Source organism: Amphiura filiformis, chromosome 1 (genome assembly GCF_039555335.1).
Source record: "Amphiura filiformis chromosome 1, Afil_fr2py, whole genome shotgun sequence".
In the NCBI taxonomy this organism is placed as follows: Eukaryota; Metazoa; Echinodermata; class Ophiuroidea; order Amphilepidida; family Amphiuridae; genus Amphiura; species Amphiura filiformis.
In genome coordinates this window covers 5,733,981-5,754,271 of record NC_092628.1, presented here as the reverse complement: position 1 = coordinate 5,754,271, position 20,291 = coordinate 5,733,981, and the positions used below count along the sequence as shown (strand labels likewise).

At 36.6% G+C, this 20,291-nt stretch overlaps 1 protein-coding gene across 1 annotated transcript in view; it reads right to left on the bottom strand.

The window, feature by feature from the left end:
• LOC140161961 (spindle assembly abnormal protein 6 homolog) overlaps window positions 1-19,682 on the bottom strand; it is a 65,377-nt gene extending 45,695 nt beyond the window's left edge. Inside the window, exons 1-12 of the mRNA XM_072185527.1 lie at window positions 19,609-19,682; window positions 16,283-16,381; window positions 14,283-14,343; window positions 13,057-13,136; window positions 10,284-10,388; window positions 8,898-9,066; window positions 8,073-8,270; window positions 6,276-6,392; window positions 5,047-5,121; window positions 4,184-4,378; window positions 3,170-3,259; window positions 2,483-2,536 (exon numbers count right to left, since the gene is read on the bottom strand). Coding sequence (XP_072041628.1) covers window positions 2,483-2,536; window positions 3,170-3,259; window positions 4,184-4,378; window positions 5,047-5,121; window positions 6,276-6,392; window positions 8,073-8,270; window positions 8,898-9,066; window positions 10,284-10,388; window positions 13,057-13,136; window positions 14,283-14,343; window positions 16,283-16,347 — 1,209 coding nt within the window. The 5' untranslated portion in view covers window positions 16,348-16,381; window positions 19,609-19,682. The remainder of the gene's footprint in view (window positions 1-2,482; window positions 2,537-3,169; window positions 3,260-4,183; window positions 4,379-5,046; window positions 5,122-6,275; window positions 6,393-8,072; window positions 8,271-8,897; window positions 9,067-10,283; window positions 10,389-13,056; window positions 13,137-14,282; window positions 14,344-16,282; window positions 16,382-19,608) is intronic.
• Window positions 19,683-20,291: the final 609 nt, after the last annotated feature.

Here is a 20,291-nt window from a genome sequence, read left to right as displayed (position 1 = left end):
TCACGAACGATTTGTGTAGCACATGCAATGGAGCAACTGCAACTTTTAAATTGGCTTCTTCCATGGGTTTTTGGATCATCATGTATTTATTTCTAGAACAATTTCAATGAATGATGTCTTAAATTTGAGCTAAAAGATGCAGCTATTGGTTGTTGGTTCCAATTATGACATATCTGTTTAGGATATACAGGGGTAAACATAACTGGTAACTTAACAGCCCTCGAATTAAGGATCTGAAGGGGCACGGCAACTTTTTTAGGGCAAGTTGACAATTGCCTTGGATTTCCATTGAAAAGGCGAGGCAGCACAGCAATTTGTAATATTTCAAAAGGGCATCACGGCAACTGTTTAAAATTTGAGAAGGGCACCAAGGCAATTTCTCAAAAGTAAAGGAAACTCACGTTAGCAATCATGATAGATGATTTTAGTGCTTATCGAACATTGGTCTTCAAATATTGAAGTTCGCAAGTATACAATGCGGAAAGAATTGGGGAATTCCCTTTTATTTCAGTCTGTAGCTCTATCGATTTGGATTAGGTTTATACTTGTGTGCAGGGTATACCAGAATTATTCAGTCCTTTCTAACACCAAAGGTTAAGGTATTTTCCTTAAAAAATTGCAAAATATAAATATGCAAATTAGCTCATTATAATATATATGTAAATGCTACATCAGCATCCCCTGGACATCATCAGCTATCACCACAAGCATTAAGCATAAAGTCATTATAGTCTACTCTACTGATGAGCTTAATCATGTTCGCAAATATTTTGATATGAACGTAGGCCTATACTACAAAACAGGTTTCCTTAATATGCAAATTAGCTCATTGAAATATTTAGTGACTATGACTGAATGCACTAAAAATATGTTTTTAATTCAATGATATAACACAATAGATTTGAAGTTGTTAAAAAACAATTTAACACCATGGAATTTATAATCATGTCTAAGTGAGGGTATATATATGAATCCAACAGATATAAGAAGTAATTCGAAAATGTCCAGAAATCAAATAATAAATTATCTTAATTAGGCATAATGTCCTTTCAAAAAGGTCATGGAAGGGAAAATAATAAATGTAAACAGTTAGAAAGTCGGCAAAAGTGACCTTATTAGCATAGGTGTCCCTTCAAAAGGTCATAGAAGGGGAAATAAATGTAAATAGAAGTCGGCAAGACTCATTACAAAGGAGTGCACAAAGGGGTTGTCGGCAAAACTGTCATCTGAGGTCAGCTTTGAATTTAGCATAGGTGTCCCTTCAAAGGTCACATAGAAGGGGAAATAAATGTAAATACAAGTCGGCAAGACTCATCACAAAGGAGTGCACAAAGGGGTTGTCGGCAAAACTGTCTTCTGAGGTCAGCTTTGAGTTTAGCATAGGTGTCCCTTCAAAAGGTCATAGAAGGGGAAATCAATGTAAATAAAAGTCGGAAAGGACCTTAGAACTCATCACAAAGGAGTTCACAATGGAGTGGTCGGCAAAGTCCTTTGAGGTGCAGGGCACCGACGGCAACTTCTTTAGAGGGCACTGCAAGTGACTGCCGTCGGTAAAGGACATATTTTGAGGGCATTGCGGCAGTGGGGTTGGGCACCCACGGCAATATGCCGTCGGTGCCGTGGGTTAATTCGAGGGCTGTAACTTAATTGTTTGGCTTACTGTATATGTGGGAAGGTAATTATTAGAAAATGTTTTTAACACAAGTCTCCACATACATTGTACATGCAATATAATGTGAATAACAGTGAGTGAAAAAACCACTGTTCATCCACGATTTGAACCTGGGACCTTCTGGTTTTTCGGACCACTGGACCAATGCTCTACCAACTGAGCGAATGAGTCGGAAGGGGAAGAGTGGCAATGTAGTTATTATCAAGATTTAAATCACTTTAGGATAAAAGACTTCTGTAAAGTTACATTGAAATAAATGGCAGTGCACCACACGCCCTAACCCCACTCTTTGTGCATAACGATACCTGAACTTGCATGAGAGAGTTTGAAATCCTCCATACACAGGACAGATGATAACAAACCCATCATGTCTGTCTCTACATATATACGATCTGGTCCATGGAAGCCAAAAGGAGGCATTTTTGAAAATTGAGTTACTATAATTATTGCCTTATACTATCATCAGGCTATACTGAAAACACCAAAGGTCTAGCATACTTGATTCTAAAGTTATGAAGTTTTTAGATATTAAAGTTTTTTTCACTCCATATTGTTGATTTTATCTCAATTTCAAATTTGCTACCTTTGGTGTCCATGGATCATATTGTGTTAAATCTACTGAACAGATTCTTTTGGTGTAGCAGAGGTAAAAATCTGTAATGACAAGCTAATCCAGAGGTCATCATCATCATCTAATGACACCAATCCATCTAACAAAGGATCAATTGGCATTCACCACTGAGAAGGGCAACAAATAAGGAAAAAAACAAGTTAATGATAGAGATTTTTGACAAATTTTGTCATACTCACTTTTGCTAAATTAGCTTTTAATTCTCCTTGCAGTTTCTTGATAATTTCATTTCCCTGCAGATAAAAATAAAAAGACAATCAAATTTGAATCAGGACTCAGCCTGGTAAGCTCTTGAATCAACATGCCTGTTTGTCCAGATTTACAAGTTACTAGGGTTTATAACTTGTCCATTAATATTTCAACTAGTTCAGCTGTATCACAACCTAATTGCATAATCATTTGTGGTTTATTCAATGAGTGCCTTTAACTCCCTTTGCGCGGGTATCGACTGCAGGCGACAAGTTTTAACAGGAATTCAGAAATTTCAGAATTGTACATTTTCATGACTATATTTGGATTCATCATGAAAAATGCATGAAACTGCGTATCAACAAGCCTAGTATTGGTTCAGTGGTTCTTGAGATCTGATATTTTGCATAAAACTTGGGACTTTTTTGCTTGAGACAGCAGAATAAATATAAAATGCTTGTTGATACATGTGAAAGGCGCTGCATGATTTTAACATTTATTTTGTATTTTTATTTCAAAACAATGCACTTGTACCGAGATGTTAATGCGTCTAATGCACCCCCCTTTCTGGCCTGTGCATTAGACGCATCAACATCTCAGTATGTGTGTATTATTTTGTACAATGATTTCACTCCTAACAAGAAATGCGCATTTATTAACCTATATCATACAATTACCTTTAAAACTTCTTGAGATGTGGATTTAACAGTCCTTTCTAATTTGGTGATGAGAGTAGTTTTCTGATGTACACTTTCTTCTAACTTACTCTGAAAAATAATGTAGTCACATAACATTGTGTTGTTTATTCGCAGTGATAACAAAGAATTCTGAATTCAGCAAACTAGCTTAAAATATCATGTGAGCATATTGATCCAAAGGAACAATAATTGTGTCCTTTTCCTAAATTTTATATAAACTATTGCAAGTAAAGCCACAACTATGTTATAAAATTAAATTATTAAGCCACAAAGTACTCAACCAAGATAAACTTGAGCTACCAATAGTCCTAATTGGGCTATTCCAGTAATTAATGGCACCCCCTTAAAGAACACATCCAAATTTTTAGGTTATTTTTTTGGGAATTCCCAGACAAAAATGTTATCCAAACAAATGGGAATTCTCAGTGTCCCTAAAGAAAATTTTTTGCCAACATTTTTGGGAATCCTCAAACCTAAAAAGGGGTATTTTTTAAAAAGAATAATGACATTTTTTTTGGTGGGGGGAGGAGGGGGTCCATGTCTTCTTTAGGGGCAGGGCCTTTAATTTATGGATTAGGCCTTTGCATGTTTACTGTTATGGTTGTTATCAAAAGGTTAGGAGAGCCTATTAAGAATCTTGTCTGATATGCATGGGAGGGGAGAATTCAACATTTTTGACCAACACTTTTACCTTCCCCTTTCCCTAAAATCTCTACAATTAAAATTTAGTGTTCACCCATTTTAGCCTGATGTCTCCTCCCCTTTTCCTGGAAAGAATATCCAGGTTCCCCAGATTCTATCATCAACATTAAGAAGTCCCAATGCTACTTTTAAGAATTCTTTCCTTGTTGCAACATTAGTTTCTTTACTACTTAAGTCCTATTGCAAAAAAAAAGTTACTTTTATTTGTACAACTGCTCTATTTTCTTTGCAGATGACCAAGTGTCAGTATTTTAACAAAGCGGACTGCAAATAGATCCCTGTGGAACTCACCTTATTTTCAGTAGCTACTTGTAACAATTCATTACTCTTCGTCAAAAGTGTTTCTTTGTCACAGAGTTCTTGCTGTAGGACAGCTATCTTGGTCTGTAATTGGGTGAGTGTTTGTTCTCTTCCTCTTTTCTCCACCTGGAGATCACCACTCTGCTGCCGGATGGCTCGAAGCTCTTGCTGCATTCTCTGGTTCTCCTGTAGACAACAAATAAATCAATTTGGTCAAACCACTGGACAACACATTAACTTTTACCTTATTTGTTAGCAAACTATTATACAAGATATCAGTTTACATCCTCCGGTTCACTTACGCAACCTTAACACATATCAAATCTGTATTTAGATTGTGTAATGTGTATATCTAAACAGCATCAATCAGCAGGTCATAATCATGGGCAACAATCAAAGCCAAACAACTCTTCTACTTTGGACACATCGAACGGATGCCAAAAGGACAGATAACCAAATCATTAGAAGATAGAATACCAGGACACAGGCTAAGAGGTAGACCCCCAAAACCATGGCTTGACAATAAGAACCATTGATATATTGACAATAATTAATAAATTGACTATCCAATAATATTGAAATCCCATCCGAAGAACAGAGTGGATCATTTACCCAATTCTAAATGTACCATCCGGAGAGCAAATTTCTGAATTTAACCTATAAGATGCGCCAAACTGAACAGGGCTTAATACTGTAATTGACCATCAGTCAATCATGTGAGCAATTAATTCAGCAGCACTAATTTCAAACTGTATATACATTGTACTTTGACAGTAGTACACTTATTGCGCAACAGGAATCATGCCTTAAATAGTACATTCAGTACTTGGCAGAGAAACCTTCCTGTGTCTTACCTCTTCTGATGTAGTTAATCTAGATTTGAGCTCCCTTACACTGGATTCTAAACGGTATCTTCTATCTGTTAAATCCTGCTCAAAACAATGGGAAACATGTTTAATATCACGGAAAACAGCCAATGGGCTATTCCAGTTGACATCCATACACTCCTACATTGTATGGAAGACATGACCTTAATCTTCCACACAGCGAGTGTGAATTTCAAATGGTGTTATCTGAATGGGTGACTCCATTTGAAATCTTCACTCCATGTGTGGGATATTAAGGTCATCATGTCTGGATGTCATGTATGGATTTTAAATGAAATAGCCCAAATGCCCAATTCATTCATTAACATACAAGTACAACCTGCTGATATGTCAGTAGAAAGGATTACTCAACACATCCAGTGGCTTTTATTTCATCCCATTTAAGCATCTACATACAAAGATATGGTGATTCACATAAGTACAGACAATTTTAGTTGGTTCACTTTTTATTACTACCCACCACCAATGAACAAATACTACACACCTCCATTGAATGTATATCACCTTTTTTCTACTTGGAAAAAAAAAAATAAATTGTATTATTTTTTGAGATACACCATGTATATTACAACACCTATGTCTTGGAAACATTTATGTCATGTGACGCAACTTTACAATGCAGATGATAATTATTTTTCATGTAACCTTGTGATTAATTATACCTGAATGTTATCCTTACTCTTCTGATAATGGTGTCATACTTTGAATGTGAAGGGCGCACACCACCAATGCAGCGTCCCATTGAAACACACGTGAAAACACGCCTTTTCTCTGCACGATTTCAGACCTTTTCGGCAACAAACTGACTATAAAAATACTACCAATCGATTGCAAATCGATGAAATTTTAATATATGTTTCAATGTACAGGTAGTCTTCTGATTAATTTTCGAGATATGGGCGCTCAAACAGCACCATGACCATTTTCGACCCCTTCTATACCCTGAAAACCCGATTCTGGCCATTTTTCAATCCGCGGGCCTACTTTATTCAAAAATTGTGTTTTGCAACTTTTTGGGCGATCCAAGTTCATGTATAGGTCTTAATCTTTTATTTAAGCTATAACATGCTTCTCTTTTTGATTATAAATCCACAGAGAGGCCCAAACTACCTCAAAAATTATTCTGTTTTTACCGGAACTCATTAGGGTTACACAAATGGCGCATTGATTTGGTGGTGTGCGCCCTGAAGTGTTACCTTATTTGCAGCCTGTAGTTCAGCATTGAGTGTTTCTAGTTGTTTAATTTGCTTCTGATGTCTAGACTCCACATCATGTTTCTCTCGGCTAAACTGTTTCTCTGCTTCACGCTGAACCTGTGTACAATGATAGCAACAATGATATGGGGTACCTAGAGACCAAAGTTTTCCATTTTCTAAAAGGCCAATTCCGTTTTGCGAATTGCAATACCAATTTCCAACAGTTTTCAAATTGCAAAATTGCACCCCATTATTGTTAGCATGAATTTGGAGTGTTTGGATTAAAGCAAGGCTTATAATGACATTAATTTGTCTGACAAAGTTTTCTCCAAGAAGTTATGACATAAACTGGTTTTCCACCAAAACACTTAATTTTCTTCACCGGTAAAATGGAAAAAACATTGGTCTCTAGGGTGCACTCTACAAGCAATCAGTATTGCTTTGAAATATATGTGAAGATATACAGGGCAAGTAAAAAGTGCACTAGAGCAAATTAAGAAACCATAATATATTTAATTTAGAGCCAGGTTGAACTTTTCAGTTTTTATAACTTTATATGAATGCTTTATACATTAGTAACTTTGTGTGAAAGTAGGAATTGGCATTTATCGTTTTCTTTTATGAAGCATTTTACAATGATACCCAATTTTAATTTTTGTCCACAAGGCATCAGAATTTTAAATAAGAGCACACTCTACATGTACATACTGTAGATTTTGAAATAAAAGAGTAAGGGCAGTAACTACTTCAGTGCCAATTGAGGTTAATTAACCTCAATTGGCACTGAAGTAGTTACTGCCCCTACTCTTTTATTGCCCCTACTCCTGGTTAAGTGGAAAAAATTACTTGTTGTTATATGTTCACACTTACCATTACTTCAATACCTTTATTCTGTAAAGTTTCAATAACAGAATAGAGAAATGTACCAATTGATGGGTGGGGTTTGCAAATGTTTAAAGGAAATGCATGCAGATTGAAATGGATTACACAATATATCCAGTAAGTTTGCTAGGGCTTAGAAAAACTTGAATTGTGTGAAGTATGAAGTGAAAGAATTAAGAGAAAGAAGACAAAATCAAATTTGAACTAAATAAGTTTCACATGTGTTTTTATAACGCAATGTGTGCTCGCATTCAAAATATTGGTGCTGTAAAGTGAAATTGGGTCTCACAGTAAAATGACCTAATAAAATCAAATTGTGAGTGCAATTCACACTATATTTCCACACTAGATCAATCAATATTGAGTGACGCATTTATAGTAAAACAACAGCTGAAACGTTCAACTTGTTTCTGACATAAAATGCTTTTTTCCTCTATTGCCCTTTTTTACCTTTATGTGTAACCTTTTAGGACACACACTTTGTCAACCTTCAATATTGATCTTGTTTAGTTCTTGTCATAATCTGAAGTTAACCCACTCTACAGTATTACATAGTAGATATACAAGGTGTCCCATAAAAAGGTTACATGTAGAGAATGAACCGCATATGGTGATGGCTCAACATAACAATGTCATTTTGTCATATATTATATATTCATCCTTCTTATAACTGTCTGCTAAGTTTCAATGCTGTATCTTAAAAGCAACCTTAAAAGCAACTTTAAAACAAGTTAAAACTTATGAGCGGAAGATGACAGGGGTGTCAAGAGTGGCTAACCATCATAATATCGCACAACGAAAGTTGAACACAAGCACACCTTTGTTTTCATATTTTTTCTTTATTAATTTTAATTTTTCTCATATTTTTTCAAAACCAAAGCAATTAACAGTTCATACCAAACCCAAAACACCAACCTGCAATGCATGTTGTTTTTCTTCTGCCATTTCTTGTTTTTGTTTTGATACAAGGCTCTCTGAATGCGAATTCCATTCTGCTCGTAAAGACTCCAACTCTTTGGTCCGTAATGATAGCGCTTGTTGTGCACTTTGTAACTGCTGAGATAATGAGGACTCTGTGTTGCCAAGTCTTGCTAAAACATGCTTATGATCCACCTGTTAACATTTCAAAAAGGATATTAAACATTCATAAACAGTATTAATATTCATGAGGCAACAAACCAATAGCAGCGGATCTTTGATAAGTGTGCTTCATTCATGCATTGATTTTTGTCAATGCATGGACACATATTCGCGTTCACATATTACTGCGCCACGCTACCAAGCTGTGGATTGGCCGCATGTTACCTTATGGAGGAAAGAGTTTGATTTCAATGAGGATGACTCTGTCATGAGTCATATTCATACCTGCCAACATTGAAAACCTAGAAAACAGAGTCCAAAACGTGATCGCGGTATTCAAGGCCACAATTGTATTGTTTTGGGTTTCAAAAAAAAAGAAGTTATAGACCCTAAATTGTGACACAATATGGTTAATGGAACTAAAAAATTAAAATATATATATATTTTTTTTAAATCAGAAAATCAGAGTACTCTGATTTTAGGGGGTTTAAAGCTCTGGAAATCGGAGTGACTCTGCTAAAATCGAAGTAGTTGGCAGGAATGAATACCCTCTATAACAACGATGGTTTAGGATTTTCATGAATCAATTTTATACTATGCCTATGCAACAAACTTAATCATGCAATTATTTTTTTACTTTTCTGTTTGATCTCATCTTACCTGTAACTTTTTCAGACATTTTGCCAAATATTTCTTGACTTCAGCATCATTACCTGGCTGTAGTTTGAGAGCCAGGTGTGTAAGATGCTTGAATGGGTTGGTTTCCACCACAGATAACTCAGCAATACCATGTTCCATGGTATCAATGCGATTCAGATGCAGGATAAATCTAAATACATCACAAAATAAAGTTTGATTAAGTTGGTTAACTATTATGATCATCTTACTAAATCCACCAATGCAAGGGGTCTGATGGGAGACGTTGTGCAAACTTACTGTCCCATCATCTTTTCTGTCAGAATGGAACCTCCTACCTACAAGGACTAGGGAGGCTACATCAGTTGATGTCTTCAAACCCAGGCGAAATGACATGTCGAGGGGCACACCAACCTGTCTACTAGCTAGCCACAAATAAAAAACTTGTGATTAATATTTATTTCCTAACAAGAAATTTGTCGCAGTACCAAGGAGTAAGAATAATAAACACATCAAAAGAAATAAGTCCCCCTCTGAACATGTTGTCATAACATTGTAAGGTTTCGATTTGTACCAATAAAACTAACTTTGAAATAATTATATGACTGTTTAAGTGCTGTGTGAAAATGAGAGATTTTCATGACTTCAGGGCTGAATGAGCCTAAATTGAAGGCAAAAACTGCCCTTTTTAAAAGTCACAAAGTAGGCCTATGCTTGTCACAAAAGTTGATTCATGGCTTGTTACTAATGGAAAACCCCATGTGTTTGAGTGCAGTTTAAAATCCTCACCAAGTGAACATTTACTGTAACGTATCGATTCTTGATCATTCAGCCATGCAAATCCCCTTGGTGCAGAGTTCAGCACAGTGAGTTGTAAGATGGCCAGTTCCATTCCTTGTCCCACACGCCTTTGCAGTTAACAAGCATAGGCCTACTTTGTGACTTTTGGAAAGGGCAGTTTTTGTCTTCAATTTGGGTTCATTCAGCCATGAAGTCATGGACATCTTTCATTTTCACAAAACACTTAGTAAACAATCATATAATTATTTCTAAGTAAGTTTTATTGGTACAAAGTTTTACTTTACGATGTTATGGCGAAATTTTCAGAGGGGGACTTATTTCTTTTGATGTGTTTATAACAATATCAGATACAAGGTTTTCTTTCACTGATCACGGTAACCTGGCAAATTGCGTACCATACATACTGTGCAGATAATTGATGTTTAACTGATTTTAAAATTATAAATTAGTTTTGTGGTGCAGACCTTGCTCACGTATATCCAAATATAATGCAATAGTTAGAGCAGTCTATTATCTCAAGTTCACAACTGGCTGTTAATTTGAGTAATAATTTCAACCATCTTATTTGCTACACTATGTTAAAGTTATCAAAATAATTACAGTAAGTACCTTGGTAAATCCTTCTGTTCTTCTTGGGAACATATTTCTAACAGTTCAATGAACTTTTGTGGAAATGCAGCGAAATCCATCAGTAGGCCTTGTTGACTTTTTAAACTAAAAAGAACAAATAAAATATGGACAAATGTGACACGATCAAGGGAAATGAGTCGGATGTCGCTAATATTGATTTTGAGATATTGACAAAGAAAGTGGTAAAATTCTTTTGTTTTATATTGTTTTCAGTGATTGATAATTGACGTAACTTTGCAAAGAAAAGTTGTATCAACATGGGATTTTCAGTTTCTGAAAGCTCTCAATGTCGTCTTTAGAAACATGTGTAAAATTCATTTTCGACCGGGGTCGACATGTGACTCATTCCCCTCAGTGGCGTAGCTGCCGGGGGTCAGGGGGTGCAATTTCCCCCCTGGTAATGCCTATTTGGGTCCCCGCCCCCCGGGCAAAATTATAAAGGAGTGAGAGAGATGGAAAAAAGGGGCAAAGAAAGAGAAAGAGAATTTTAAAATTGTGTTAAAAAATGGAACTATATATCAAAATGAGTTACTTTTAGTTACTTTTTTGCTCTTCACTTTTTCAAACCACCGAAAAAAAATTGGGTAAACCTTTTCGGGCTGTTGAGGAAGGGGCGGCAAAATTTTTGTTTGGTGGATTTGGGCCCCGCCCCATACAGGCTTGCCCCCCCTGGAAAAAATCCCAGCTACGCCACTGATTCCCCTTGATCATGTCACAAATGCAAAAATTTCATGTTTAGTGAATATAAATATAGACAGTTTAAATTGGGATATTCCAACTGAAATCCATACAATCATGACCTTAATCCCCCACACAGGGAGTGCAGATTTCGTATAGGGCCGTGTGTCCTGAACTCGCCACCCTTAGCGTTACATGACAAATATTATGAATTTTTACCCCAACCGGGTTTATAATTAGATTATCTCCACAATCATCAACCCTAAACTAGCAAAAGTATACATTTTTGGAAAGCTGAAGGCATAGGCAATTCAAATATATACATTTCAACTCATTATACAGGGTGACCTGCAAGTTATACAGGGTGGAATAAAAAAGATTTTGATAAAAAATGGGCCACACAATGCATTGCTTATTACCAACTTCCAGTAATAAACTGGAAGTAAACAACATTCATTTGGTTAGAGGATATGGAGAGCCAACTGACTTTGGAAGAAACCAAAACCATAGCTGTTTGGTAATCTCGGAATATAGGGTGTCCCAAAGTATGTTAGATTTTTTTACAATTCAACATATTTTGAACCTAAACATTTTCCCCCTAACCCATGCAGAAAAAATATGTCCATATTTAGATTCCTCGTCAAATTTCCCTTCAGAAAATCTATACTTTGACTATGATAGGATAAGTAATTAAAATTTTACAGTAACTTTTAGATTTTGAAGACATCTGCATTACTTACTACAGTGTTTAATATGACAACGGGTAGTTTTGTATGGAAATGTTTGTATTTTCTAGACTAAACCAATCATAAATGATTAAAAACAATTAGTAGAATTGTTTAGCTGTAAGGTCATTAGTCTTTTAGATGCTAAATAGAGTCCAAATCCAATTTACAGCCTTTACAGAAGCAGATTACGCACTAAAAATACCAATCCCATAGAGTTTGTGTGTACCACATCCCCCACCACCACATCCCCCACCACCGCCACCCTGCCCATTCTGAATTCTATGAAGCACAGTGTCAGTATTAAAAAAGTTCAAGTATTTCTTTTTACAGGGTTGAAAGTGCATTTTATTTAGCAAGGAAATGAGACCACAAGCATGACAATAACTTCTTGCTTGACAGAGATATCATCATTTGTTTTGAGTCGACGTTGGCAAAATGTAACGTCGCCACCTTTTTTTGGTGGCGAGCTCAAGACACACGACCATAGAGGTAACCCCATTTGAAATTCACACTCCCTGTGTGGGAGATTAAAGTCATCTAATTAAAGTTCTTTGTCAAGACCAAAGGAAAAACTTACGTTTTTCTTCTGACAGTTTCGCCAGAAACCTTCTGGCTTTCTCAAAGCGATTGATGTTGTTATTGAATATCTGCTTGGAGCGGGAATCCCGGCCGGATGTTATTGAAGTCATGTCTTCCATAGGGGTTGTATGGATTTTAATTGGAATGTCACATTGTTTACATCAGAATGAAATTGAATTGTCTAGTTTTTCAGTGAATTGTGATTACAAGTTGTTACGGTTTAGAAGATTTTTTTTTTTAATAAAAGCTTCCACTCCAAAAAATAAAATTAGGATTGGTATAAGGATTAGAGTTATGTTTGGCATCACTGCCACAGGTCTAACTTATGTCACATATAACTTTGAATTTCAGGCGCACTTGTCATTAATGCATGCATGGATGGATGAATTCAACACTGGAATTACATTGTACATCTTGAAATCATTGAACAGAAATCAAATTAGAAATCAAACATCTCAGAAAGCTGATATAGTTATATGTAATGTCAATGTAAACAAGAATATAATCAGTCTCAAGTCAGATCAAATAAAAATCCACATTTTTATACTTCTAGAACTAGGACTTTGTTCACTTCATTTCACTGAAAATCCCATGTTTGTTTTATAGGAGAGCTGTTGTTAGGAAAGTTGTTCAAAGTTTAGTCATGCATCACAAAAACAAAGAAATTATATAAGAAATACTGACACATATCTCCCCATATCTGCAAACTAGAATTTCTGACTTCAAGACTTATTTTGCTTGATCACATCAAATATGATTCCACCTACCTCTGAAAGTCTTCCTCTCCAAGAGCAAGATTGTAAAGAAAGAATGGATCCGCATCATCAGTCAACCTCACATGGAGCTCCTGAAGCAAAATAAGGCGAGAGATATTGGGGTTATAGTAAAGCCACAATTTCGCTGTGTTACAACATTTAAAATCTGTGTTACAAATTGCATGATTTCTGTGATTTTCCGTTTTCCACTATAAAGCACTGAAAAGTGAAAACAAACATGTTTTAAAAGTGTACTTTGTCTTACATGTACCATTTTACTGTAGTCTCCCCTCAACATCGCCATTAAAATCATCTATGGTTGGTTACTGCTAAATAATCACTTTTCTTTGTTTTATTTTACAAATCAAGACAAAAGTTAGACATTTTGCACAGTTTTTCACTATTTTGTGGCATTTTCAAATTTCTGAATTTTACTGTTTTTCCGTATCACAGAGAAAGCATGGCTTTAGGTTATGCTTACACACCAAGCTTGACACTTTTTCAATCTCTTGGGGTTTAAATTTGCAAGTTTATTATCAGACTTGACATTTTAATTGATATCTCTATGCGTAGTGATAGTACAAATTAGGCCTGGCATTTTCGGGTAATTTTGTACCCGGGTACCCGCCGCATTTTTCGGGCGGGTAACCGGGTACCCGAAATTGCATTAAAAAAAAAAAAAATTTAGGTCTAGGTCCCTGGACCTAGACCTAAATGCCAGGATCATTCATGGTTGACCTAAAAAAATTTTTTTTTAAACAAATTTCAAGATATTTTGTATTTTTAATATGAAAATCGATACTTTGTATTCATGTCATACTCTATTAATGATTTCAAAATGCATTCAAATTCAATGCCTTTTGAAATCATTAATAGACTATGACATGAATACAAATTATATTAAAAATACAAAACATCTTGAATTTTTTTTTTTTTTTTTTTTTTTTTTTTTAGGTCAACCATGAATGATCCTAGCATTTAGGTCTAGGTCCAGGGACACTACAAAACCGAAAAAAATAAAAACTTTTTTTTTGGAATTTCGGTACCGAGGAGGGTATTTCCTACCGGGTAATGTAATCTCGGCGGTACCCGCCATCCGACCGAAAATGCCAGCCTTAGTACAAATCTGCCAATCGGGCAATTTATGACCTCAGTAAAGAGTTTAATAATATTATTGCCATTACTCTTGGCATATTGCAAACAAAGATACACATCTGGTAACAGGAATGTAGATTTACCTTTCTCAAAAGAGGTGTTGTTAAAGTTTCCAATTCCAAAGTGACTCGCACAGATGACTTCCTGTAGATAATAGTGAGGAATAATATGAGATTAAATCAATTTCAATAAACAAGTAACGGGGTAGCATGATACATGATAAAAATGGAGAAAACAAGCATATTCCAAGTCTACCCTTCACTTAATTTATGATGTAAAAACAATACTCAATACTACCCATGTACATAGATGTAAAAGTAGTGTACGTGGGCATCGGTTGTTCCAAGTTAATGAGAAATCCAAACACAAATACTTGGACATCTCAAAATCACCCTTGTTGACAGCCGGTAATGTAGGCACATGACCAGTGGGGGCTTGAGGGGCTTGAGGCTACTCTATTCAGAGCTTTGCTAACACTTTGCTATCAGTACTTTCTAAACAACAGGGAAACTAAAACCCAAAATGGTGCATTTGTAATAAACCCCTCCTTAAGATATCATTCCAATTTACATGTGTTGTGGTCCACTTTAATACCAATGCAAATATGTACTCTATTGGACATGTTTACATTTTGATGTATACAGTGCACAACTTATAAGTTCCCCCTAATGCTTTTTGAAATAAATCGAAAATTATTTAACGAAATGTAAAATTGTAAAAGTTATGAGTAACCTTATTTGTTTTACAAATCTGGGCCAATTTGTAGTGTCACACATCATTGCGTTTGGCCACAATGGTTCATTATGTAAAAAAGAGGGAGTTTTAAAAGTTGCACCTTAGTCCATAGGAGTCAATTGTCAAACAATACAGTATGTTAGGCCTGTCCATGTGTTTGTAATGGAAATAAATCTTAAAGTCTAGATGTTTAGCAGGGGATGTATCCTCCTGCACTGTTGACAAGTGCATTGCAACGTCGCCGCATGCTGTTTATTAAATTCGGACCCGTTGCTGGTCCATGTTGTTCCATACATGTTGGATTGCTCGGGTTAGCTCTTGCACTGTTGTGTTTTCATTGATAAGGTGGTCAACCTCATTTTAACATGGTCCCAAAGATGCTCAATGGGGTTCATGTCAGGAGATTTTGCTGGCCCATACGACGAGCAATTTCTTTCACCGGTACATTTTCATCCAGCAAACCTATTCCTCTACTGCGAAGAAATTCTGGCAAACGCGGCATTATTAAAATGTGACTTTTCACATGTGATGAACTACTGGCAATGTGGTCTATTCTCACTGCAGTACATATCCCTTCCATCTCAGACATTTATCATTAAAAACATCTGCTTTGCTTTTTAAGAAGAAGAAGAAGAATACCAAAGATTACGTTTTCTTTTACAAACACATGAATATCCCTGGCCTACTGTATTGTTTGAGATGAGTCCTATGGACTCAGATGCAACTTTTAACACTGTTTAAAACGGTCTCCTTTTTTTACATAATGAACCACTGTGACTGAACGCAATGACGTGTGACGCTAAAATTTGGTCCACATGTGTAAAACAAATAAGGCTACCCATATCATTTTACAGGTTGGCATTTCGTCAAATATATTTCGATTTATTTTAAAAAATATGTAGGGGGGAACTTATAAGTTGTGCACCCTATACAACAACAAAGCATTTTGTACTCAAATTTCTACAGTTAGACTGAGTCAATTTTCCCCTCAGAATCTTAAACATTGAAAGTAACCTTTAAAGCTTGTTCTGGATTTTTTTCGTGAAATTTCCTCTAATCAGGCTTCGAATTCGTTTAAAATTTTTGCGTAGCAGTTTTTGGCTAATCCCTCATAATCAGGATACTTCCATATACTAAAGCACTATAAAAAGTGCTATACAAATGTAAAATTGGGTAGCAGTTACTTCAAAATGTGGAGCAAACTGCTATGCGATACAGCCAAATTCGAACCCTGCCTCTAATGTTGTATTAAGCTGAAGAAAAACAGGGAAACTAGTCTAACATTGTCTGGAATGTCAAAATGTTTGGCTAGAAGGTTTCAGATCTTCTTTATCTTCTGATAACTTACTTGTCATCTTGTCCAGTGTTCTTCACACAGAAACTCAGCACTCGGTCAAACAGATGTTCCGCCATATTACTTGCTTACTGATCACACTTTACTCAACTACTGTAAACAAAATAAAAGCAAAAATAAATAAAAGTTACAGAAAATAATTATAATCTCTTTATGTATTCTCTCTCAGTCGACATACACATGTATCACTCGCGCTAATTCGCTTCTTAGTTCGGTTTACATGCACACACTTTCGGTAAATACCTTAATTTGGTTATAAAATAATGTAAAATTGTAATTGTATGTGGGTTTATAAGCAAATTAACCTCATATTTGGCCATATTAGCCCCAAAGTACAAATTTGTGCACGCTTTGCGCGAATACATTGTATATAATGCAGCTATTGCACCATATTTCATAATTTTAGCTTCAATGGCTAAATTTTTCCGCGCGCTTCGCGCAAATTTGTACCATTACACTGATTTAGTCCCAAAAAGGTGCTGGATTCACTATACTTCCAAGAAATTTTGTCCAACCCCATCCCCCATGTCAAAAAAGAAATCTACGCCACTGTACATTGCCATGATACAATATTCCATCCTCAGCAATAGCCAACATGGTTTTAGTTAGCTAATTAGAGCATGCAGGTCTACAGAAACCCAGCTTATTTTGACTGTCAAAGCTTGGGCGCAAGATTTGTAAAATCGCATGATTTGAAAAAAAAAAAGAAATGCAGATTTTTTATAGTTTTTTCCGGAATCATTCAGCGAAAATCAGACTTTTTTTTTTTTTTTCATAAAAATACACAAAAAAAGTCGGAATAAAAAAAATAATAAAAAAAATCACATTTCGCATTTGTTTTCAAACCACTCATGAGCTTTGAGACAAACCTTTTATTTTTGGCCTAATGGTAAACATCTTGAGAACAGCAAATTGGTGGACATGTCAATATTAAACTTCACAAAAGCATTTGACAAGGTGCTCCATCTAGGAGGCTCATTCACAAGCTTTGCCACTACAGAATGTCTGGGCAGATGGCAAATTGGTTTCAAGATTTCCTCAGTGAGAGAACGGAGATGGTTGAAGGGAAATGCTCTACGTTACATGTAGCTCCCTCCTGGTACATGGATCGAATCCATGGGTTCCGATCTGAGGGCTGATGACACACATTCGATGGGTGTACCCTCCTGGGCAGTTCTTTCAGGAGTGTCAAAAGGACAGTACTTGGTCTGACTCCATCACTCCATGAACATTGATGACTTGGCTGTTAAGATTTCATCGCAAATTACACATTTGTAATCATTTTTCACCACAAAATATGATATGAAAACTCACAGGTGAGCAATGTATGAATATATGGAGAGGTGAAACAGGTTGTTAATTATAGTCAATATCAATATTTTGCGACATTTATAATGAAAATAATTAACACTGAAGGCACCCTACCACTTGAGAACAAGTCCTCAAACATTCGAAATTTGTAGTTACTACAACTGGGCTAGGCTAGGGCTCAGTGGCGTAGCCAGGATTTTGGAACAGAGGGGGCACAACTTGTAAATGTACCGACGGAAATATTTTTTGCCGACGGAAGTTGACCCCAATTTTTTTTGCATGGTTTTAAAAAGTGAAGAGCAAAAAAAAAGGATTATAGGCGGTACCCATTTTATACCCAACACATGCAACATAAAAATTTTTATGTAAAATTCAATTTCATTCACAATTTTTCATAATTCACCCCTTTTTTCTGTCACCCTGGGTAAAAAACAGTCTATTGTTAACCCAATTTTTTTTTCACCAACGCCTTCCGTCTACCGACGGCCTTACATAGTTCGCAAGGCAAACTTAAAAAAACCGGGCAAAACAGACGTGTCATTTATCGGTACCGTATGACATTTTCGTTATTGATGCTGCCCTATTTTAAGTTTGCACAGAAGAGGCATCTCAGTTTTAGCGCGTCGATTGTCAGTAAATTGCACATATACTCACTCTAAATTGTTCATCAAACTAATCCTACGTTCCTTATGAAAAGAACCATACATGTATGCTGCATTGTATACTGTAGGGCCTACAATCACCAAAAAAGATGAAAAACGCATCTAAAAAATTCGGTACGTGCATTCGTGCAACCCTACGGCACTAAAATCGAAGTCATAAACAGCCTCAGCAGAGTGACGTCATCGCTTTGCCACAGAGCTGACAGGTACCATGTGACACCTAATCATGTGATATTTCGTATTTACGGCACTAAAAGTTGAAGTTGCATTGGAATTGTGTGCTCTGGAAAACTTTCTGGATTCATAATGGAGTATTAATTACAATTTCAAACATGAACGTTTAGGTAAGAAGTACCACAACCCGTGTAATTAATATTATGACAAACAGCTATTTATTAGCTTCTGGAGCCTTGTATGGTTTCGTACAAGCTCTAATTGAAATTACGTTGCGTTAGCTTTCTGCATACAGATCATCCCATGCCGTGATTAGCAGAGCTAAGCACGGTATGGGTTCCTCAGATTACATTGTAGGCCTTACATGAACCGACGGCCATGACGAGCGGGGGCACCGGCCCCCTGCCCCCCCCCCCACTGGCTACGCCACTGGCCGCTAGGGCTAACATGGATGGCTATTGACTGTTGTAATTCATTGGCATATAATTTGCATGTAGTCCGGCCAGCAAAACAGTATGCCGAGTTAGGGGTTGTGCAATAATTATGTGTACCCCCGGGGTGGTGAATTCTCAAAGTGGTCTGCCAAAATCGCTTGCCCCCCCTTTGGCCGTGCCAAAAATCTTTGCCCCCCCTTTGACGTGCCAAAAACCGCTTTGCCCCCCCCCTTCGCATGCCAAAAATCTTTGCCCCCCTTTACCATTTACACACTAAGATTTTTGGGAACCTGAATTTAAAACCGGAAATTGTCTTATCATATAATGCGAGCGCATATTTGAACGTGTTCGTAATGTTTTCCTACACCTTTTAGGGCGTAATATAGAAACGGTGCCCAAAATATATATGTGCCAAAAATCGCTTGCACCCCCTTTCGACCTGCCAAAACCGCTTGACCCCCTTTCGACCTGCCGAAAATGCTTGCCCCCCCTTTTGGCCTAGCCTTACAGTTACATGTTGACATGGATCATGCATGCATGGATACATGGAACATCAACATGTAGAATATTTCCGTAATCCGTGTCTACTGTCATGACTGTCTGGGTTCCGCAGCTCTGAATGTGGTCACCTACTGACCTACTGGGTTGACCTCTAACTCTAATGCGGATATGAATTCATCAACCATTAATGAGGAACTTAAAATATTACAATAGTTGTTTTGATTCTTAAATCACATACATTTAAGGTCTGCAAAATTAGCTGCGATTCTATCATTCACTCTCGGAACTCGTACAACCCGCCATTGCCAATCATTGGCGAAATAAATATGTTGCCAGTTTGTTTCACGAGAAATCCTAGGATTTAGTTTAGCGAAATCCCTTAGAAGAAGCGCGTGAACTCAAGCTCATCCCGGGCCCGGTGCTGCGTGCAAAAGCAGATACCTATGCAAAATATGATGTTTTGCATATGCAAAACTACATGCTTTATAAAAGTATGTACTTTTGCATATGCAAAAACACATACTTACGAAAAACATGTAGTTTTGCATAAGCAAAACATCATACTTTACCGTACTTTACAGTACGTATACAAAAATAGATGTTTTGTATAGAAACACGACGGGCTGGCTATAGGGAATCAGGGCGCATACTACCAAAGCGGGAGCACACCACTTAATAATGCACCGTTACCATTCATTCCACGGAGCTTTTTGCAGGTAGCTGGAGGTATTCCAGGCAATTTGGTGTTTGAAACGATTCAAAACAGTCTCATCTCTCGCTTATATCCCTTCCAAACTGAGATTTGGCTACACATGTAATACTTTTCTCATTCCAATTTTACTTATTAGATTTGGCACGTTGTGTGAAAGACTACGGGTAAAAAACTATGGGCAAAAACGTTGGGGGGGCATAAACCACGAT